General features: G+C 38.1%; 3 protein-coding genes across 3 annotated transcripts; 2 read left to right on the forward strand and 1 right to left on the reverse strand.

Moving 5' to 3' along the window:
* Nucleotides 1–87: 87 nt before the first annotated feature.
* On the reverse strand, nucleotides 88–8,116 carry LOC121951071 (histone-binding protein N1/N2-like). The gene is made up of 14 exons (XM_042497265.1): nucleotides 8,022–8,116; nucleotides 7,778–7,888; nucleotides 6,599–6,679; nucleotides 5,354–5,460; nucleotides 4,841–5,155; nucleotides 4,659–4,747; nucleotides 4,491–4,573; nucleotides 4,305–4,378; nucleotides 3,284–3,472; nucleotides 2,984–3,156; nucleotides 2,117–2,188; nucleotides 1,847–1,939; nucleotides 1,609–1,739; nucleotides 88–442 (listed from the first exon to the last, which is right to left on the reverse strand). The coding sequence occupies exons 2-14, from the start codon at nucleotides 7,876–7,878 to the stop codon at nucleotides 436–438; spliced, it is 1,515 nt and encodes a 504-aa protein (XP_042353199.1). The 5' UTR covers nucleotides 7,879–7,888; nucleotides 8,022–8,116; the 3' UTR covers nucleotides 88–435.
* A 5,015-nt stretch (nucleotides 8,117–13,131) lies between these two features.
* Nucleotides 13,132–17,580, forward strand: prdx1 (peroxiredoxin 1). The gene is made up of 6 exons (XM_042497990.1): nucleotides 13,132–13,218; nucleotides 14,503–14,615; nucleotides 14,810–14,963; nucleotides 15,046–15,168; nucleotides 15,368–15,498; nucleotides 17,070–17,580. The coding sequence occupies exons 2-6, from the start codon at nucleotides 14,510–14,512 to the stop codon at nucleotides 17,150–17,152; spliced, it is 597 nt and encodes a 198-aa protein (XP_042353924.1). The 5' UTR covers nucleotides 13,132–13,218; nucleotides 14,503–14,509; the 3' UTR covers nucleotides 17,153–17,580.
* A 1,826-nt stretch (nucleotides 17,581–19,406) lies between these two features.
* On the forward strand, nucleotides 19,407–23,209 carry zte38 (zebrafish testis-expressed 38). The gene is made up of 12 exons (XM_042497987.1): nucleotides 19,407–19,457; nucleotides 19,689–19,833; nucleotides 20,764–20,827; nucleotides 20,994–21,030; nucleotides 21,127–21,147; nucleotides 21,247–21,273; nucleotides 21,384–21,451; nucleotides 21,536–21,684; nucleotides 21,777–22,009; nucleotides 22,885–22,933; nucleotides 23,012–23,052; nucleotides 23,149–23,209. The coding sequence occupies exons 1-12, from the start codon at nucleotides 19,407–19,409 to the stop codon at nucleotides 23,194–23,196; spliced, it is 933 nt and encodes a 310-aa protein (XP_042353921.1). The 3' UTR covers nucleotides 23,197–23,209.
* Nucleotides 23,210–23,220: the final 11 nt, after the last annotated feature.

Genomic DNA, 23,220 nt, shown 5'->3' on the forward strand with positions numbered 1-23,220 from the left:
TGCAGATGTGCAGACATCTTTCATTTTCTAGATATATCTTTTTCACAGCTGATATTCTGATTCATCATTTAAAGGAAAACTGACATAAGGAACATAAATATTGAATGAAAAAGTAGCATCTAGCTAACTAAATACTATACTACCTATATGAAGTTTTGGGCAGTTTCTCTGCAAATGACAAATTGTTTCTCTGTCTAACTAGTGTATCCTCACTGTTCAAATCAGCTACTGTGAGCAATTCATTCAGGATCAAACCAGATTTATCAACCAATACTTTATTGAACTTGATAGGTTACACATGTGAACAAACACAAACATAATAGGCACTGAAAAACACATATTTACAACCAGCAAACAAGTGCGGGGGCAGTAAGAGCTCGGCGTGTTGGTGAATCTCTGCAAGAGATGGAGGCAAAAACCTGGAGGAGTTCAGCTTCACTGACTGCAAGAGAAGAGGAGTTTGAGTTCGACTAAACAGCAGAAAACAAACATTATAAGCTGAAATGTATTCAGCTCTGAAATTTTGGTAATCTGCTTTTTTTATCACTTGTTCTGAGCTATAAAAGGGTTTTGGGCTGCAACTAAGAACTGCCAATAAAATGTCAGAAAATAGTGCAACATGCCCTGTGTAATTTCCCAGAGTCCAATGTGACATCTTTAAATGGGTCTGATTTAAACAGCCCAAATAATCCAAAGCTATTCAGTTTATCATCATGTATGACAAAAAGGCAACGAATTCTCACATTTAAAAAGCAAGAACCCAGCAAATGGTTGGCTTTTTGGCTTAAAATGTTTTACCCATACGATTATTTGTTGATTAATTGTTATTTACGGCACTATTAACACGTCTGTCTGTCCAGAGGGAGAGATCCCTCTTCAGTCGCTCTTCCTGAGGAACATTTTTTTTTTCCACCATTACAGAGTTTTTTTGGTGAGTTTTTCCATAGTTGATGTGAGGGTCTAAGGACAGAGGGATGTCATATACTTTAAGGCCCTCTGAGGCATACTGTGTTTTGTGATAATGGGCTTTACAAATAAAATGTATTAAATTGACACTAAAAATAATTCAGTGGACCAATGCCAAATTGAATGTGTGGTTCCAGGATAAAAAAAATCTTTGAAGTTGCAAACATAATTTTGATGAGTTGTACTGACATAATAATGTTGATAAATCCATCAACTAACTACTGCGTGCAATTTAAACTCAAATTTATGTGTAAATTGATTTAAAACTAAATTTTAAGTTGTAGGAAGGTAATGAAATCGCTTGATAACTGGACTTTTCTCCACCTTCATTCAAATATCTGGACACATTCAGACAGTTCAGACTGTGTTGGGGAGCTGCAGGCCAAACAACTGCAACACAAAGGACATTAAAACTTTAAAACTTGTGTTTTACTATCAGTTATTAAGTAAGGGCTACTCAGAAATGCCTTTGATTGTAGATGAGCTTATTCCCTGAACTCAGTGTAGTGCCTTGTTGTCATACCTCAAACAGATGGATGCCAACCGTTGCGTTTATTGTTTTGTTGTTGAGCCACAGTTTGTTTTCAGAGTGGATAGTATTATGGCCTTGTTGATGACCTCAGCAAACACTGTCTCGCTTACCTCTTGACTTCCGTACTCTTAGCGTGTCCGTTAGTGTCTCCGTTGGCTTCGTGAACGCCGTTAGGTTGACCATCATTCTGCTTCACCTTCTTGACCACGCCCTCCTTCACCGGACTCTCCTCAGGCTTCCTCTGAGATACAGACGGGTTCATTTCAATGAGTCTAACTGCTGTGAAACTACAAATCTGTGCAGTTTATTTTCAGATTCCATTAAAACCCAAACATGTGGCTCCCTGACCTTCTTCCTGACGAGGTGGGAGATGTCAGAGACTGGAGCCGTGGACGCGTGTCCGTTGGTAGAGCTGACTCCGTTGGCTGATGTGCCGTTTATCTGGTTAGAGGATAAAACCACAGTCACGCATCAGGAATCAGCAAGAGAGAAAAAATAACACTGATCAAATCATTTCAGTGTAGGCCATACAACAAGTACGTAAACACACACACAGAGGTCCATCACCAGCAGGTTTTCTCAAATCATTGTAGTACTTCATGGTATTTAGAGTCACACCTTTGAGCTGCATGAGGAGTCTCCGTTCTGCGCCGTGGAGCCGGGAAATCCAGAGGAAGTGGAGCCTCCATCCTGACAGGTACATTGAATTAGGTTAGAATCAACTGTATACAGCTCTTCTTGTTGATTTACACATGCGACAAATCTCAAACAGGATGAAAAATGTATTAATAGAATACAAAATCATATGGGGATCATCTATAGAAGAAGGGACAGCAATTAAAAAGAGACAAATGAAAACGAAAAACGACTCATCTCTTCAAATGTAAATTCAATAACATTTCCTTCATTTCCCTTCTTTGGGCTGATGCGTGTTGATGCTAAAAGAGACAGTTCACCCCTAAATCAACACATTTTTCCTCTCACCTGTTGTCTTAATTATTAATCTAGATTGTTTTCGTGAGTTTGAAGAGTGTTGGAGATATCAGCCGCAGAGATGTGCGCTCTCTCTCCAGCATCATGGAACTAGATGGCACTTGGCTTGTGGTGCTTAAAGCATCAAACTTACATTTAAAAAAAAATGTGGCAAGCTTAAAAAAAAAAAATGTTCTGTGCGATTTAAAAAAAAAAAAAAAAACTGTCCAAAAAAATACTGACGTGCAAATAAATTGCACTGAGGGAAAAAAAAAAGCCCTGGTGTGTAAATCTGATGACAGCTCAAGTATTTTACACAAGAAACGATATCTTCAGCTCCCACTATACAATTCTGTACATTTGACACATGTGAACACTACATCTATCAGTACTGATGTGTAAAATGATTATTATGAAAATATTAATGTACTTCTCACTAGTGAGTGATATGTAGGGACATCACAAACTATGCCTGTTTGTATTTTACCGTTAAACAATCCATCCCTAACTCACCAGTGCAGCCTTTGCCGTTTCCGCAGCAGCGTTCATCATTTTCAGACTTTCTGCGGCGTCCTCCACCTTTTCCTGGATGTCTGGCAGCAGAGCCTTCAGCTCCTCCATCTCCTTCCTCTCAGCTGGCAGAGCCTCCGGACCCTCGGCCTGGTCGATCAGCCCCTGCAGTTTGTCTGCAGGTCGCAGCGGGAATGTCAGCATCATACGAACAAACGCGGTTGACCTGATGCCACTTTGAAAACACGGCTGATAAAGAAATAAACATGTAAAACATAAAAGATGTTTTTTTTTCCTGCTCACCCAGCCTGCTCTTTATGACAGAGATGGAGCTCTTCAGCGCCTCGATGGCCTCGCTGTATTGGAGGTTTAAGCTGTAGGTCACACCAAGCTGGTAGTGAGTCTCAGCCAGCAGGCGGCTGTCTGAGTCCAGGTGCTTCACCTGCAGCTTCAGACACTCCTGGAAGTCCTCCAACGCCTGAGTGTAGTTTCCTAGAGGAGAGAGGCGACGATAGATGACGCGTTTCTCGACAAAGAAATAAACTCCAGTCTTTGAGTCTTTGAGGCATGTCTGTTTTGTTAAAAAAAAGTTAATGTACAGTCAGAAGAAAACCTGCAAAATAAAGCGCCTATAAAATTTCAGAAATTCCCATCACACAAGGTGCTGCCTACAAAAACGTTTGTGTTTCCAACGATTATTGAAATTCATATTTAACACACAAAAGCAGCAAATCCTCACGTCATCATGTTGGAAACAGCAAATGTTAGCCATTTTGCTTCAACGCATTACTTTAATGATCAAAACTGTCAATCAACTAATCATTTTATCCTTAGAAAAACAAGTATATGACTTGACAAATAAATTAATATGCCATTAAATGTACCAACAACATTATAAATTTACCAATATGAAATTATTATTATATTTCTTCTGTATTTACCTTTGTATTAATTCCCATATTTATTACTTTCTCATTTAATTTCCTCTGGTATTTTTTCAATTTGTTTTCATTTTAAAATGTAATTATTAAATCATTATTTTAAATTTAATTTTGAATGTGTTAATTCATTTTATGGCTTTTTTTGTTATAATTTGATCTTTTAGTTTTATACTTTAACATGAGGCTCAGGTGCTCACTTTATCTTCTAGGATTTCTTTTTGGTGTATTGCACGTTACCCTCGTGAAGCACCGTGACTTGTCTGTGAAAATCGCCATAGAAATAAATTTTACTTCTTGAGTCATTTATTTTTGATTTTGGCAGCTTCTGTCCTCTATATGTAGGGGTCACAACAACAATAAAATGCAGAACTGAAGATCGGTACCTGATTCTGAGGAAACCTCTCCCAGTTTTAAGTGCGTCTGGGCAGCCATGAGTTGATCCTCTTTGGTCTCTTTCCTGGTTAAAAAAAACAAACAAAAATCATCAGTTAACAGTGACGCTGTGGCTCAGTGACCATCAAATCCAGATCTTCACAATCCGGGCTCAGTGCAGCGCCGGTGTTCATCACCTTCTGTAGATGACTTTAGCTACTTCCAGCATCTCCCAGGCCAGCTGCAGGTTCCCCACCTCCTCTTCATCATCATCACTGTCCTGAAACACACAGGAGTTTTAGGATCCAACACTTAAAATCACACCATCAGCCGAGTCATTCTGATGTGGCCGATTGGTCGAGTACCTTCTCAGCAGCTCCGTCTCCTTGTTCTTCTGCATCACACTCCATTTCTGCATCATCACCGTCCTCCCCCTCCTCCTCTTCCTCACCATCTGAAACACCAACGACATGTGTTCAGGTAAATTGTGCCGACAATCAAAAGTCCATTTGCAATGAAGGTCTGTAGCTCTAGAAGAGAAATTCACCTTCTGCTTCCTCTTCCTTATCTCCCGATTCTTTCTCGGCTTCTTTGTCATTTTCGGTCTTCTCTTCACTTTTATCAGATTTGCCTCCGTTTGCCACGCTGTGCTTTTGCTCCTCTTTCTCTGCAGCTTTCTGTGGCTCATCACCAGGTTTTTCTACGTCACCGTTCTTCTCTTTATCGTCGCTAGGCTTCTCTTTAACCTTCTCTGCGTCTTCACTTTTCTTCTCCGCGTCTTCACTTTTCTTCTCCGCGTCTTCACTTTTCTTCTCCGCCATGGCGTCATACACCTGAACCCTCAGCTCATCTCTGGTTTTCTCTGTTAAATTCGGAGAGGACAGTTAGGATGAGCAGTGTAAAAAGCTTCCTTTACTCTATATTTTAAAAGATAAAATCATCCAAACCAAAACAAATCAGGCCCTTAGTCCTCCAACCTTTAAGCTATGGATCCAGGATCATATTCACCATCTGACTCAAGTGTTTGTTTGTTTTTTTAAATGTTATGTTATTCTCTCACCATCAATGTTTTCTGTGCTGTCAACATTGGAGTCTTTGGGTTTTTCTTCATCCTCCTCCTCCTCTGGTACTCCCTCCAGAGCATTACCCAGGACTGAGTTCTCCATCCTACAACAACAGTGTCTGTCAGCTCTGCATTTTCACAAGTTTGACCAAAATGACCAACACAGCCTAGCACAATCCTAAACTGGGCCACAGTGATACCAAAGCTCCAAAATCTTTTTTTTTAATCCTGTAAAGCGCACTATTTCAATACATTGTGTCAGAGACTGTGTCATATTAGGAATACCATGTGACTGATGTAAGCTTCAAACGTCAGAGTGTGTTTACATGCACATCATTTTCCATTTTTCCCTCATTCTAAAAAGGATATTATTTCTATAAAGGTGTGTCCATGGCTAATAAAAATGAATATTCAAATAATATTGTTGTTTACATGCAGCCATGAAAATGGGATTTTCCTTCATTTTTCCAGCAGTGGCGGACCTGTTGTGCCATACACAAACAATCTTCTTGCAAAGGTTGGTGTTACGATATCCTTAAACCTGTTGAGATCCAAGTCTGTGTTATCCCTTTTGACCAGAATTTTTTTTATATATATTGTCATAATGTGAAATGATAATGGAATATTATTGTGTATGTTAATGTAGCCACTGGTGCTTCAGAGAGCGCATCACTTTGTTACTATGCTAATGAGAAAAAGTGAGAAATATGGTGACCTACATTAGAAAGACAACCGTAAGTATGAGGACATTCCTACCTGATACCAAGTAATGAGGTAATAAATTAATATGCTAATTTAATGAATGTCATTCTCCATTCCCTTCATACTACGATTCATATGAAATGTTACAGAAATACACAAGTTAAAACATGTGAGCCCACAGTGACACAGAGTCTAAACTTCACCAATAAAGTACATTCAAGATTTGTGTCAACAAAATACTTCAAATGCTTGCTGTTTGGATAATGCATTCAATATTTGATGTAACATGTTACACAATACAATCTACATTTGATGCAGCACAGCGTGTTTAACTTTTACTGCAAACATGAGACTGAAATGATTGAAATCAGAGATGCGTTGTGGTGCTTCAGCTTGCTGTGTGTTTTGCAGACCACCAGATGTCACTGCCCCAAAATTCATTTGCCCATCTCTACTATTCCTTTAGCAATTTAATAACTCCAGACAGACGGGTGGTGGTGGGTAAAAATCAGATCAGATGAATGTATGTTTTGAGTTTACCGTGCTAAATCCAGCAGCGCTTTGCCGCACCAGTAGAAAGCCTCTCCACACTCGTCTGCGGTGTCTCCATACTTTTTAGCTCTGAAATAAAAGAAAAATTAAATGGTAACGTCAGATTATAAGCAGCATGAAAGCACACCCGCAAACTACTCCTCTGTGGTCACTGCATGTGATGACTTTATGCTTTTATTTGTTATACGTGACAATTAGCTAAATAGTTTTGTATCTTTGGCCTGATTAAACACCATGTGAAGATTTCATCTTGGGCTGTGGGAAATTACACAGAGCAGGTTTCACTATTTTCAAGTAGTTTGTTGAAAAAAAAACAATCAAGTAAATAATGGTCAGATAAACTGATTGAAAATTATCTTTAGCTGCAGCCCTACTGCACATATGGAGGAAAATCAAACATCTTTTTGCTTAATACAGTATTTTTGGACTTAATCCTCTTAATATATATAAAGCTCTGATAAATTCTATGAGCATAATCAAAGAAGTGAAAGAGAAAAAAATTAGTATATATATAGTTTCCTTTAATGGACTAATTAATTTTAGTGTTATTTTTTTCACTCACAATAATCGTTTTTAGATTCCCTCATGTAGCCCTGAATTAAGTTTGTCTCCAGAGCTAAATGTTTGTAAACTCTTTGAAACCTGAGCAAACTGGCTTTATTTCTCTCAAAAACACCGGAAGAAGGCAATGAGCAACGAAAAAGAAATGACCCAAAAAAAAAGCAATAATAATAAGTAATTACTAAAAAGTATTATAAAATTACCTGAAAATAGATTTTAAAAATAGTATTTATTTTTTGAAAAAAATGAAGAAAAATAAAATAAGTGAAGAAAAAAAGTTCAAAAAGCAACAAGGAAAAGACCCAGAAAAGGTGCTTAATAAATATGAATAATTCTGTAACCATTGTAAATACGTCAGTCTGATCATCTTTTTCACCCCTAGACATTTTCCCCTGCCTTCAAATAATATTTTTGCTAAATCTACTTATTTCTTGCAATTTGTGGAACATCTTTTATTGCCTTTTTTTTCACATGACCATGAACACAAGAAAAGTGGTGTCGCACCAGGTTTTAAATGATTAAAAGCGCGTTAGCTGTTGCCGTCTGATTTATTAACTTGACAGCATTTTGTGTTAAGCATTTTCTGTGGTGTGGTCTTTGACTCACAGCATGCCGCAGGCCTCCTGCAGGGCGCTCACCGCCTCCACCGCCTTCCCCATCACCAGGTGCCTCTTGCCCGTGCCGATTAGCTTGTTGGCCTCCTCCATGTTCGCTAAACTGCACATAAAGAAAATTAATTATCAGCTCCACTTCATTAAGTTAAAAGCCAAACCCATGGACAGGTCAAATATTGTTACATGTTAACTTCCTTTGTGGAAATAAAAGAGTCTAAGATTGACAACTCGCTTACCTGGACCGAGAAATGCCAAGTGAAAGGTTAAAATGTGTGCCTGCTGGAGTCCCTGCTGCTGCTGTTCAGACCGACTGCTCCGTTGTTTCAATTTGGCGCGAAATATCCCTGCCCTTTCCGGTTGATTTCCGGATTCATAAACCAGCGCGGGAGAATTCTTAAAGGCACGGAGCACACTACTACTACTACTACTACTACTACTACTACTACTACGACGACTACTACTACTACTGCTGCTGCTGCTACTACTACTACTACTACTGCTACTACTACTACCGGATAACTGCAAGTGCAGCTACTGCTACTACAACTTCTACTACAAGTAAGATAAGCAGTATTCAGATCTTTTACTTACGAAAAAGTAGCACTACTACACCGTAAAAAAACAAAACAAACTCCGTTATAGGTTAAAGTCAGACAACATCGTACTCAAGTAAAGGCACAAAAGTATTAGCATTAAAATATACATAAAGTATTAGTAGTTCATGTAGTCATTATGCAGAATGGACCATGCTATAGGATACTGCTGTGTAGTTAACCTATAATATAAAATCCAAATTTATTAGTTTGTTTATTTTTTCTATTTATGATATAAATCTACAAAATAAATAGTAATTGAAATTATCAAATAAATGTAGTGGAGTAAGAAGTAGCCTACAATATGTAAGTAGGGTGTATGCACCTAAAAACTGTTTTAACTGTATACTGTAACTGTTTACTTGACTAAATATGGTGTTCAATATTAAATAAAGATGAAATTATGGTATAATAATTTAAATTAATAAAGACATAAATACACTATAAAGCAACAAAAAAGTGAAATAATAAATAAATGTTCGATAGCCCAGCCCATTATAATTAAAAATTCTGATTCTTTTCATGATAACAGAGTTTATTGCAGATTATTTCTACTTCACTCCAGCTGTTTGTTTGTTTTTTGTTTGTTTGTTTGTTTGTTTTGTCTCAATGTCTTTTTTTCAGAAGAAGAGAAGAAGGCATAGCCATATAAATGATAATTGCTATGGACCTGAAATAATCCCTGTTATTGTGAAAAAAGTGAGAATGGAATAACTTTTCATACCTATGCTAAGGTGTAGATGATGCATGACAACCACCTCTCCACCCGGCTGAGTCTTGGCAAAGTGCTGGAGTCATCAATAGTTAGTGTTTCACTTCCTATGTGCTAAAGTTGTAAAAATGTATAGTCTTGGTTACATTTCATAATCTCTGATTTATTCTTCAATTTATTTGATACTGAGCATTTGGGGTATCCACCTGAATATAGCAACTTTATCAAAGTATAAAATAGCTGATAAAAAGAAGTGGTGGCACTGTATATTTGTGTGTTTTCTGTGCACCCACAGATGAGTGTTGCTGTCATGTCCTGCTGTGAGGGACAGGGATTACCCAGGTTCCCTCTGTGCTTCTCCTGCTGCTTTCACTGGGTCGCTGCCTCATCGAGACAAGTCTGGACCTGGCATCCAATCAACCACACACTGAGACAATCCCACTCAACCCGTCTCACACTGTCTTCATAAAAGACAATGGCTATAATTTCCCAGTAAAATCAACCAACACAACACACTGCAGCTCGTTAAACTCGCATTTCTTGGACAATCAGTTTAAGTGGGAATACTCTCGGGGGATTTTTTTTAAGTAAATGCCAATTTTGCAGAAGATTGAAGGCTTTGTAAATTCTTTTTCATAGTTTGCCATGGTGTACTATCACCCTGCCTTGTAACACAATCACTTTTCATTAACTGGAAAGACATATACATATTTGTATCTTCAGTAGTTTGACATTTTGAGTCATTCATTTTTTGCTTTTTTGCAGAGAGTTAATTAACAAGATTGATACCACTCTTTGTTTGTCCCTTAAAGTGACCTCTCACCCCAAAATCAAAAACGCATATTTTTATTCTTATCTGTAGTGCTGTTACTTAATCTCGATTTTTTTTGGTGTGAGTTTATTGCCAAACGTTAACCCATAGCCATTATGCAGAAAAAAATGTCACATAGACCAATACAATGGCATTTTGTTGAGTGCTGCTCAAATGAGACTCTTTGAACAGATATAAGTTTTGCAATCAAAGAAAGAAATCAAACAAATCAATCCAATTTGATCAGGTTCCAAAGGGTTAATTTCATGTCATGGCAACGGGACAACATAAGTACATATCACTGTAAAAACATTTTGAATTGGCCCGAATTTTCTTTTCTTGTTAAAATTTGCAAAACACTGAAATAGCTGATATGCTGAAAGCTTCACAGAGCAGTGATGCACTACTTGCAGCACAGCACCATTAATCCATCCTCCGTATGTGGGGTCTTAATACATATTGTTCGCCCTCACATTAATGCAGTTGAAGTATTACTCAAAGAGAACATGGAACTGCGTCAATTTACCAACATTACATCAAAAGCACCATTACTTTGCAGCACTTTTTCATCCATTTAAAAGAACTGTTCTGATCATTTGCTGAAAGTGAGCAGGATGATGGACACACGAGTACCCTTTAAACATCCTGTTGCTTTAGAACCGGCAGCGCAGCAGATGCACTAATTACGAGCACATTGTGAAACAGGAGATGAACACAGGGCAGCATTTGATTACTCGCCCACTGCGGTGCCTCTAACAGGAGGTTATTGTGTGTCCCCCTCTTATCTGGCCCTTGATGCGGTGCCCATGGCAACCGCATGCAAAGACATTGGTTGGTGACAGCAAAAAAAAAAGGAGGCATGGTGGAGAGGCTGTGTGAGCAGATAACAGCCTCTGTCTGGCTGGGTTATATAGACTCAGATGAAGTAATATTCTCTGGTAAACAAGCAGGTTTTACTTATCTACAAGTGATGGCTTGAAAACATACAGGATATATTGAGCTTCATTTCCTGAAATTATTTGTCAGCATGTATTCATGGACAGAATGTGAGACTATGGGCCCCTGGGCACAGATATGCAAGTGGCCCCATTACTTCTCCTATATAGGCGCAAGACACAGACTATGTGCTGGTTTTGCATCTCTTTGTTGTCACTTTATGTCTCCTTGTGGGTGTTTTGAATCTTCTCGTAGATGTTTAGGTCCATTTAAGGTCATTTTGAGGTTGTATTCAAAGTTGTATTGAGATAATTTTGTCTTTTCTTGAGGTAATATGGTGCATATTTGTGTAATTTTGTGTCACTTTGTAGTCAGTGTGTTTCTCCTTGTGGTTGTTTTGCAGGCCACTCAATCTGTGCACATTAATCTGAGTGGCTTTCCGCAGGTGAAGGCCAGGAGGGGGCCTGTCTATGGTCACCAGGGTCCATTTGCCAAGCAGCCCATTCGGTGATTCGTCCATGCATGCATAGTTAGGAATTTTGGCATTAGAGTTACAATCAGCTAGTTTGACATAAAACTCCACGACAAAAAAACCCAGCAAAACAATACAATGTGACATACAGCATATGGCTCTATGAAACCAGCTTCAGTTCCCTCTCATTGTGTTTTCACTTCTTGGAGTGTAGTTATTTTCACACATCAGGCTTGTTGTACAGGATAGTATGCTTGGGTTTTGGTTAAACATCGAAAATATGTCTGGATTTTAGCAAATATTCCGTCCAACGAAAGAATTAGTACAGATAGTAAAGTAAAATAAGGGTTGTGTCACCCTCCTATGTTTTAAAAACAGCCCCCTGGAGTCATTAAAGAGGAGTGGTCCAGCCTTTATAACATAACTAACCACCCAGGATACTACCTCCCAGCCATTATGGTATGTCAACAGGAGTTATGTAATATTTGTAAAACTAGCATTTTATGATTGATTAGATTTTATGAATCACTTACAGACAGACACACCAAACAAAACAAAAAGTATTTTTTTGGTACTCAAAATATTCTTAAACATGCACAGTCTAAAGTTTAAATCTATAACAGACTCTCTTTACAGTGAAATGCCAATTTAAATTCCTTTTTCATGATAGAAACTGCTTCCAGTGCTGCATAGACAAAGGCTGCTGCTACTCAACCTCGTCATTAAGTAAATATAGCAGTGGTGAGGAGGAAATGAGAATAAAAAAATTCCTTTTGCAGCCTGCAGGAGAAGTACAAAATGTTGCAACAGTGCACCGCCCCGTGCAGTACGCCGCACTGAAAATAGCTTGGTAGTAAGTGACAAGGAAACATGCAGGAAGAAACTGGCTAGCACATGCAATAGTTTTTCTGAGTTTATAATAAAATAAAGAATATATTAAATGTCCAGTGATCTCTGTATATAATTAATAGAAATTAAGTGTGCTGAATTTGTCCCAGCTAAAAAACAAAAAAACAAAAAAACAAAAAAAACAAGTGTGTACTGGTGCTCTTTTTTTGACCTGCTTTGGGAACTGCTGTTTGAATATTTTTGCATGGAAAATGAGTTTGTCCTGAAATGCACCCAATAATGACAGTTCCCTATTACAATGCAAACAAACACTTTAATGTGGGCATGTTTGTCTTCTTCTGAGGATCTCCAGTTGGCTACATGCACACACACACACACACACACACACACACACACACACACTGACGTCTTCAGTCTGTTTGAAACATAGCCGTTAATCCAGGCAAAAAAGACTAAATAAGAATTGGTGGTTGTGGGGGTGGGGTAGTGACTAAATATCTGATTGGGAAAGTTAATCAGTAAATGGTTGATAAGGCCTTAAGATGCTGCAACAGAGTCAAGGTTGTAGCTGCAGTGTGAATGTGGTGTTTTATGTCTGTTCATGATGACTATGTATTTGGCTCTGTCCTAAAAGAGGTTGAGTCATGTGATAAAACCTCCGTGACCCCTGTGGGTCTGGATGAGGGAACTTCAAACCATTAAACCTGCTCTTTTTGTTTCAGATTAATGTGTTATACACAACTGGCTGTAGAGCTACTCTACTGATTTAAGGTTGACCTGTACTAGTGATGATAATTGAAATAAGAGTGAAAAATATTTCCTTGAGGCTTCTTGTGATTTCACAAGAGCAGTAACCTTCCCCAGAAAAATCATGAGGAAAACTGCAAAGTCATGCTGTGTAGTGGGAGACTAGAGGGTTTGACTGGAAATGGGCTGTAATCACGTTCTGAAACGTCTTATCGCGAGAAGTGAGCCCTGGTATAAATTCCTCACTCGAGTCTGTCACATCCAGCTCGTGCACTCTCGTCTCCCGTGCTAGTGTGGTGTGATCAAAGCCGAGGTATGTGTTATACAATACATTTAATTATGTCCTTTTAAATAATGTTTTGCTCTCCAATGTGTTTTTTTCTCTGTCTATGTGCAAAAATTACGAGTTTTTTTTTGTTATGTAGCTTTGGCTGAATTCACATTCAACAAGTGTTTTTTCACAAAATGCTAATCTAATTCAGACTAATAAAACGACACGGTTTTTTCAAAGTAAGTCAGATATCAGAAAAGCAAGGGAAAGGTTAATTTATATTATTTGATGGTTCGTTTTTGCTAACTGAAAAGTTTCCATTTGACAAGACAGTCATTCAGTTAACTCAAGTCTCCAGAGAAAATCTCGACATTTTTGGTGCTTAAGTAGATGCTAAATTATCTCAAGTGAAGTGCGTTTCCATAATGCACTTGGGTGGAATATTTTTAATCTTGTCCGTTACACTCAAAGGGCAAATATCTAAAAATACAACAGGAATATCAAGAAAATAAATAAACAAATGATATCGTTGAGAAATGGTCGTTGATGTCAGTACTATACATTAAATGCGGAAACTCCTGTGGATTTAAACAGAGGAGAAGTGGAAATGTTTCGTAGGTTTCGGTTTTTGTTCAAGCACCGAGTTAAAGTGTTTAAATAACAGTGGTCTGAGCTGAAGTTTGGGTGCAGAATGAGCCTTAATTAAACATTTACTGTATTATCAGATCTTCGGTTTTGAGTTTATTAAAAAAAAAAATTTCCTTCTCTGTTTTCCTAATAATTACTATGTTACAGTGTATTATACGCAGTATTACAGATTTTGCCACTTATTTGCATATAAGTATGGTTTCAAAAAACCTTTATTTATTTTCATAATTAGTCGATTATTTTTTTCTTTATTATGCTAGAAAATAGTTAGAATTTCCATCAAAATTTCCCTAAGTCCAAGGTGATGTCAACAGATATTTTGTCTAATCAAGAGTTTCAATTTACTATCATATAAGACAAAAAAGCAAATTTTACAGTGTTCACTAGCACTAAATTGGATGATTAAATTCAACACTGACATTCTCAACTATTTGATCATAGATTGATTTTTTCGTTGTTGTTGTTGCAAAAGTTGAAAACATTTTTTGGCACCAGCATTTCAAATATGAGGATTTGCTGCTCTTCTTTATGTTATATGATAGCTAGCACAATATGTTTGGATTATTGACTGATGGTCAGATAAAACCAATAACATCAGTATGTCACCATGGGCTCTTGAAATGTCTAATGTGCATTTTGTAATATAAAAACTGTTTAATTCTTCTGTGATCGTGTTAGACTGAAGATGGCTGCAGGCAAGGCACAAATTGGAAAGCTGGCCCCAGACTTCACAGCCAAGGCGGTGATGCCCGATGGACAGTTCCACGACCTGAAGCTGTCAGACTACAGAGGTAAACCATCCTCTGTTGAGTGGAGGACATGCTTTGATAACGCTCTCCTCTGGAGTGTGATTCACCGCTCCCACAATATATTGAATAGACATTAATTTACACTACTGAAGACTTGAATAAATCAGCCTGTAATTAAGCGCATTGTCGCATGACACATGCAGTAGCCTCATTTGTTTTCATTTTCTTTGATGCAGGGAAATATGTTGTCTTTTTCTTCTATCCATTGGACTTCACCTTTGTGTGTCCAACCGAGATCATTGCTTTCAGTGATGCTGCTGAGGACTTCAGGAAGATCGGCTGTGAGGTCATCGGCGCCTCTGTTGACTCCCACTTCTCTCACTTTGCATGGTAGTTACAAGCTTTGTATTTTACACAGAAATTGTGTGGACTGCAAACTCCTCAATTTACTTTGTGGCTTATGTGCTCAAAGGACCAACACACCACGAAAGCAGGGCGGTCTTGGTACCATGAAGATCCCCCTGGTGTCTGACACACGGCGCACCATTTCCACAGATTATGGTGTCCTGAAGGAGGATGAAGGCATTGCCTACAGGTGGGTTTAACAATGTTAAGGTAGGCTGTTTCAGTATTCTTCAAATAAAAATTTGCTTCCCGAGTGAGATGGTACACTTTTCTTAACATATCATTTAATGCACCCCAGATGTTTCAGGCAAGAAGAAAACTGACTTTACTGTTGGAATTTAAGTGCTCTTTTCTGAGATTAACAAACTTCCCCTTCTCTGTTTTTTTAGAGGTCTGTTCATCATTGATGACAAGGGCGTCCTGAGACAGATCACCATCAACGACCTCCCAGTTGGACGCTCTGTTGAGGAGACCATGCGTTTGGTCCAAGCCTTTCAGTTCACTGACAAGCACGGAGAAGGTGAGTTAACTTACTGCGAATATTTCTAATCTTAAAGGTATACTGTGCAGTAGGGATGTCAGACTCTGTTAATTTTGCTTTGGTAAGCCCGACACCCATTAACTGATAATTAACTGATTAACATTTAACAAAACAAGTGCAAAATGACATGAAATACAAGAGGCCTCTACTTTTAGCCTGCCACTCCAATGACTCAATGAGCTTTAGCAAAGCGCTATCCATTTAGAGGTGGTGAATTTTAATGTTTTGTGATGTAAATATCTTGCCTTTTGCTTTATTTTCTGTTGGCTATGCTGAAAGACTGCTGGCTAGCTGTGTTTACATGTAGAAACATAGTGCCCACTGCCCACCCTCCTGTCTCCATTAGCTAGTTAGCCTCGGCGCTACACACTACCCAGGGTTGGGTGGGCGCTAGCCAGCGGTGGTAACGGTTTGCTAACAGTGCTAACAGAGCTAACATTAATAACATGATAAACAATTCTAAAAGCGCTCATCATTACAGTGGTAACAGATGGTGTGCAGTGCGGTAAACTGAAGACCAGCCAATAAAATTAACCTATAGACCAACAAGCATAACCGATCAAAAATATTTTCAGCGGTTAACTGTTGACATTCCTACTTTGCAAGAGTTTGTCAGTTACTGTTGCTTTCACTTTCAAAATTGAAAGTAAAAGCAAATCCCAGAATCACTCTCGTGCTGTTTCCTTTGTTTACTGTAGTTGAGATTATTTAGCTTCCTCTTGGGTGTGTGCAGTTTACAGTCTGGTCCGTGGTCGCTACCTATTTAAAAGGTCCTGACCTCACCTACAAACAAGGAATGTCCTCAACGTAGAAAATAAGATAAAAATAAGAAAATACCAGCAGAAGGCAGCATCTTTGCAGATAAATACACTGCCATGTCTTATGTGTGTATGCATTGTTTTTTAGGAAAACCCTGCAAAATGCATCTTTAATTTAAGTTATGTATTTGACTTTTTCCTGTAGCGTATAGCTTTAGTGAATATAATTATTCAGTTTCTACAAGATTTCAAGATTAGTTGAAATTTGATTTTCTGTGATATAATTGCTCTCACCTCTCTCTCCACGACCCACATTTGCTGATATTAGCAACTGACTTGTTCTTTTAACCATATTACATTATTTGAATCCAAAGTTGCCCGTTTGGATAGAATTTGCAACATGTCAGATGGGGAAGACCTTAAAGGTGATATGCAACTTAATGTTTGATGCATTTCCCTGCTGTTAACCCAAAGACTACTATATGTTACGTTACGTTACGTTACGTTACGTTACGTTACGTTACGTTACGTTACGTTACGTTACGTTACGTTACGTTACGGTACGGTACGGTACGGTACGGTACGTTACGGTACACTTTATTGTCCCTGTAGGGGAAATTTGTCCTGGACTCAGTGCTGCATGATGTCTCCACACTTACAACAAAAACAATTTTCACACCATGACATTAAAAACACAGCCAATATGATTCACTGTTTATGTGAATCATATTGGCACAAGTCTTAACTGTCTCGTCTATTGGGCCAGAACTCATTACAGGCTTATCTTTTCAGTCTGCCCAGCCGGCTGGAAACCAGGAAGTGACACCATCAAACCTGATGTCCAGAAGAGCAAAGACTTCTTCTCCAAGCAGTAATAAGCCCCGAGTCTGCAGCCTGCTGTAGGAGATTTCATTTAGAGATTACATTTACAGAGAACAATATTTAAGTGAGCCGCTGTGCCTGTGGAGGAGTGGTGTTTAGGAGACGGTTTTTGTAGTCAACATGTGTGTGTTATGTTGTCTGTAGAGTGAGTAGTGCACTTATGACCAAAGTATATACTTATATAATTATATTGTGGTAATGTATGCTATTTTCACTGTTGGACTGAGCTAAATGTCTGTTTGTTTTTACACATCATTCATGAGCATTGTTAGATTCAAAGGTCCATAGAAAGATTTTTACTGTAATGAAGCCACAAGCACCTCCCTTAATTATGTTCTATTACGTTTGACTTTTTTTACTGTAAGAAAAACTGATATGTAATCTGAATAAAGAATATAGTTTATAACATGTTTACTTCAAACATAAAGGGGAAGTCTGATCATTATACAGAAAATATTATTTAGTAGCAGTCGTAATAGTCATATACATGTTGGATTTTTTTTTTGTGTGCGTGTTCACGTGCAATATCTTAAGCACTTTCACAATGACACAGCAGTATATTGAGATGCTATAATTTCCTTATCACATCTGTGACCCCAGTGGACTTTTACAAGACATAGTCAAACATAAAAAGAAAGGTGGAAGATAGACACCAATCTAGCATACCTAAAATAAGAGGAAAGCTGAATTATATCTATGTATAAAGCCATTAAGGAATGTGTGAAGTTAAAAGAAACGTGCTTCCTAACATATTATATTTAAGTTTACTAAATGTGCCTGCACACTGCCACAAAGAGCTGTTTTTTAACTTAATTTTTCTGATTAGCCTTTCATTAGGTGTCAGCTGAACAGTTTTAATTTACCTGTTACTTTTATTACCTTGACTTTATGTGACCTCTGCTCAGTTACACCCAAAATTATAAGTGAGATAAGCCTCATAATCCAAAGTATATGAATATACACCTGTAAACTGGGCCTGTAATTTTATTCTATAACTTCACAGTAGGCTTTTTTGTCTTAGGATGAAAAGTAATAATCATATAAATCATGAATGTGTTCCATTTGTGGCCCTAAACCAAACAGGGTCATCATCAATACTATTAATTACACCTGTGTTTTTGCTGCTGTAACAATTAAACAAGGTACCTCTGGTTGGCAATGCCAGTCAGTTAACATTCTGTCAATGTATTTGATTTGAATTAACACCTTAACTATACAGTAATAGATAGCAACTACGTTTACTCAAGTACTGTACTTAAGTACAATTTTGAGGTACTTGCACTTAGCTTTAGTATTTCCACTTTCTGCTACATTATACTGCCACTCCACTACATTTCAGAGGTAAATATCGTATTTTACATTCATTTGACAACTTTAGTTACTTTATATATTCAGATTATTAATACAAAATCTATTATAATATAATAATAATATAAAATATAAAAATAAAATTATGTATTATTTATGGATCAAGATACACAACAATATACAAGCTCTGTAAAATTTCCCTCACATTCATCAGCAGCTGTACCTTGATCTAAGAATATCTGTAATCCAATAATAAAATGTATTATTCTAATGATATGCCAATCTGCACAATGAGTAATTTTGCTTTTTTTTGTACTTAAGGTACATTGTTATGTTAATGCTTTTGTACTTTTACTTAAGTAACATTATATTTATACTTTTATTTTTTCCTTACCATTTTCATATATACAGTTTAGCGGATTCCAAGTTTACAACTCATGACAAAGACTTTGCGGTATATTTCAAACTAAACAAAGAGAACAACTGGAAAGAAAAAAAACTATTAAAATAATAATAAATTGAGAAAGAGGGGATAATGTACACTTTTTATATAACACTTTTAATGCACATAGACTGCATATAAAGATTAAATGTATTATTATTTGAATTTAAAATGTATTTCTTTTGTATAAACTATTAATTCTAATGTATTGAAATTGTATACAGTCTATGGTACTGTACTCTCTTTGTTGACATACTTTCGGCGGGAAGGTGAAGCTATAATCTCCTGTTGGAGTAATCTGAGTAATGTTAGAGATTGGGTAACTTTAGCTTAACCTTTAAGCTTTTTAAGACTTTATGGTGCACAGACACTGAGATAATTCAGTGAGTAATTGTGCCGCTACTATAATTTGGTTAATATTTGTGTGTACCCTTTTCATTAGCTTGATTAATTCATCGTTAGCATCTGCGATACTTCAGTAACGGAAAAGGGAGAAAATGGCGGCGAGGAAGATGTGCATCAGAAAGACCAAGGAAGAAACTGCTGAGGTTTGACCACACCGCATAATAAACAATAAAAATATCATTTAAATTGATCAGTTTACTCATATGTAAGGCGATAAAGCACCATTTTTTTTTTTTAAAAAAAGTCTGCCCTGAGGACACTTGACGTAGCCAACTGCGCCATCGCGTGGCCTTCGGGTTATAAGACAAATTTACCTCCAATGTTTTCTCCTTTTTAATCAACGTGTTTATCTGTCTGAAATGTTTCTTTGTAAGTGGACAGGATTATTCCTGAGCGACCTGAAAACAGAGCAAGAGTCGCTTGTCTTTGTGAAGAGGATGATGGCAGTGGCAGTGTCCTCCATCACCTACCTCAGAGGGATCTTCCCAGAGGACGCCTACAGATCCAGATATCTGGAGGGTAACACGTGTGGCCATAAATAGCTCAGCATTTTGGGGAAATCAGGAAATTTAACGCGTGTACTTAGTAAGAATAGGCATTACATTATATAGCAGAACTTGTCTCGTCAGAAAAGGCAGTGTTTTAAATGTGTTTTATACATAGCAATAACAGTTGTACTGGAAACCCATTTTAAACAGGAAAAAAAATATCATTTTTGACCAAGATTGTCAGACTTATTGTAATCATGAGCCACATATAGGCCAGTGTGAACTCAAGTGGGCTGGACCAGTAAAACCATTGCAACACAACCTATAAATAACAATACCTCCCAGTTTCCCCCCTTTCCCCAATGAAAGGGGGAAACGTTCATCAGTTTACATGGTAGATGATGAGATGTAAAAAATAAATGCAGTTTCAGCCGTATTTATCCACATTCAGTCAGGTTACCTCTCACTGTCGTTACATGTGTATATGTGTTTTTACATGTTTCCTCTCCTGTGTAGTAATGTAGGCTTCACAACATCAAACTAAAGTGAAAGCTATTTAGGAGGCAGATTAAGTTAAGCCTTTTCTGATTTAATATATGGCAAAAATGCCTTTAGTTCAGTCAAAATAAAAGTTATTTTCTACTTCTTATGTTGTGCACATATTCTTCATACTGAGGGCGACGTTGCCCCTGTGAAATGCATGCCTATGCTGACTCATGAAACCTGGCACCACTTCACAGATGCATCAGTATTGGGTGTGCAAAGTCAACAAGTGGGCCTGATTGGCCTCGCGAGTCTGGTTCTGGCCCCTGGCTGTATGTTTGACATGCCTGTAGACCTTTAGCATATGCAGAAAGTAGCAGACAACATATAAAAAAGGCACAGCACTTAACAGGGTCATAGTTGTCATCATTGCTCTTTGTTATAAAATAATACATGCTGTTTTTGGCCTTTTCATCAGATTTGTGCATCAAAGTTTTGCGTGAAGACTGCAGCACCCCTGGTGCCAGCAAAGTTGTGAAATGGTAATTATAAAATTCCTGCCTTAATGTTTCCAGAATATACAGTGCTTTAGTCTGCCAGCCACAGCAGCTGGCTCCGCACCAGGAAGCCTGCAGTGACATTTAGTGGTTGGAGGTAATTTCCTGTCCTAATTAATGTTTTCACTCTGTTCAATTTGCGGTGTTGTAGGATGATGGGCTGCTTTGATGCATTAGAGAAGCACTATGTAAGTTAATTCATCCATGAATACTCTGAATTGGTGACGTTTCATCTGGTCTGCAACTGTAATTAATACTGTGGCTATCTGTACTGGTTTTAACAGCTGGAGATTGTATTCATTGGGGTAAGTAAATGAAGTCTGTAAAGCAACATTTTCAGTTGACACATTGCTTATGTTGAGAAAAAAAATCACAATAACTATGCACATCTCGCTGCAATTTAGGTGTACACCAATCCAGATGAACCCAATGTAAGTTCTCATAAAATGCTAAAAATATGTGTATAAAGATATGAACAAAAAAACAACACTGTTGGTTATTTTGTCAAATCTTAATTCCAGTCTCTTTTTCTCTTTTGCAGTGCATCATTGAGTCATACCAGTTCAAGTTCAAATACACTGAGAAGGGGCCAAAGATGGACATAATCAGGTTTGGATGGATTAAATCAATGCATTGATGATAAAGCCTCCACGTGTTTGAAGTGATGATGATATATCCTCCATGAAACCACAGCAACAAAGGTGTGGAGATGCAGGTGACACTGGAGGACACCAAGAGAGCCTCGGTGCTGCTCATCAGGAAACTCTTCCTGCTGATGCAGAACCTGGACGCCCTCCCCAGCAACGTGTACCTCACCATGAAGCTCTACTATTACGATGACAGTAAGACGCATTGACGTCTCTGCCGAAGAAATTAATTCAGAATCTCGTGTGTTGCATAGTGAAAACATCTCCTCCTGCTCTCCTTTCTAAAGTCACCCCTGATGACTACCAGCCACCAGGTTTCCGGGAGGGTGAATGCGACAGCCTCTGGTTTGAGGGCATGGCAGTGCACTTCAAGGTAGGCGAGGTGCAGACGGCGTTCCACACCTTGAGAGTGCGCGTGTTGGCAGAACAAAGCCGACTGGAGAAGCTCCACGAGGGGAACCACCTGAAAGAGACCAAGCAGATTTCTCAGAGCAATCCTCCAGAGAGGGAAATGATGGAGGTGGGTCCAGAATGAGGATTATTAAAGGGATACGCGCTGTTATATAGGGTACTTATCCATGATCAGTGTATTACATACGGTAGATGTCTGTTGGCACACCCCTACTTTGGAGAGGCGTCAGGAGGGCAGACACAGAAGCTAAGCAATATTTGCATGTATTATTACATGCTATCATAAATTACATGCATTCATTTTTATGTTTATTACTATTGTTATTATTATTGTTCCTTTGCATCTATTTCATATCTGTCCATCCTGGAAGCGGGATCCCTCCTCTGTTGCTCTTCCTGAGGTTTCTACCATTTTTCCCCCCGTTATAGGGTTTTTTTGGGAAGTTTTTCCTTAGTCGCAGTAAGGGGCCGAGGACAGAGGGATATCCTATGCTGTAAAGCCTTCAGGCAAATTGTGATTTGTGATAATGGGCTGTATACAATGAAATTGACTTGACATTGTACAGCTGTGCAGGGGGGCAGCAGCAAAGCATGTTTTAGCCACCTAACAAAGTGGAAATCTCTGTCTGACAGTCAGGTAAAGTGGGGAAATTTTCCGAAATGTAGTGCACACTTAGAATGATTTGATTATGTGGCTAAACTACGTTTTGCTGCTGCCCTGTCCACAGCAGTACATTGCTTAACTTCGGCCTCAGACTCCATCCTGCTTCTGCAAACTGGGGGCGTGCCAGCTGACATATATTGCATGTAATACACTGACTATGGATAAGTAGCACATACAACCGCACTTAAAAATCCAAACAATCCCTTTAAAATGCAAGTTTTTCAGTTTTACATGTCAGTTTGCTCATGTAACAAGGTTTTTTTTAGGTGGTGCAACAAGCTGTGAGCTTCTTATAATTGTCTGTAAACGTCTGGTTACAGGATCCTCATAAGACAACAAATGATGAAGAGGATCCACCCTCTGAAGACGGTAAGTCTATGCGCTGCTACGGTTACAAAACTGTAAAATGTATCAAAAGGTTTACACTTTTGACTTTTGTTTAAACAGAGTCTGCTCAGTTCAAGAAACCTACAAGACACACAGCAAAGGTATAGTTTTACCGGAGGCATAATGTGTGCAGAAAATTACATATTTAAAGAAAAAAAGCAAACTTGACAGGTAATTATCTTTTGTGTCTATCTTAGAGAACTGCAGCTTCCAAAAACCCGTTGAGGAAAAGAAGAAGAATTTAGCCACAACATTACACAACACAAAAG

Source organism: Plectropomus leopardus, chromosome 12, assembly GCF_008729295.1.
Source record: "Plectropomus leopardus isolate mb chromosome 12, YSFRI_Pleo_2.0, whole genome shotgun sequence".
Taxonomy (NCBI): domain Eukaryota; kingdom Metazoa; phylum Chordata; class Actinopteri; order Perciformes; family Serranidae; genus Plectropomus; species Plectropomus leopardus.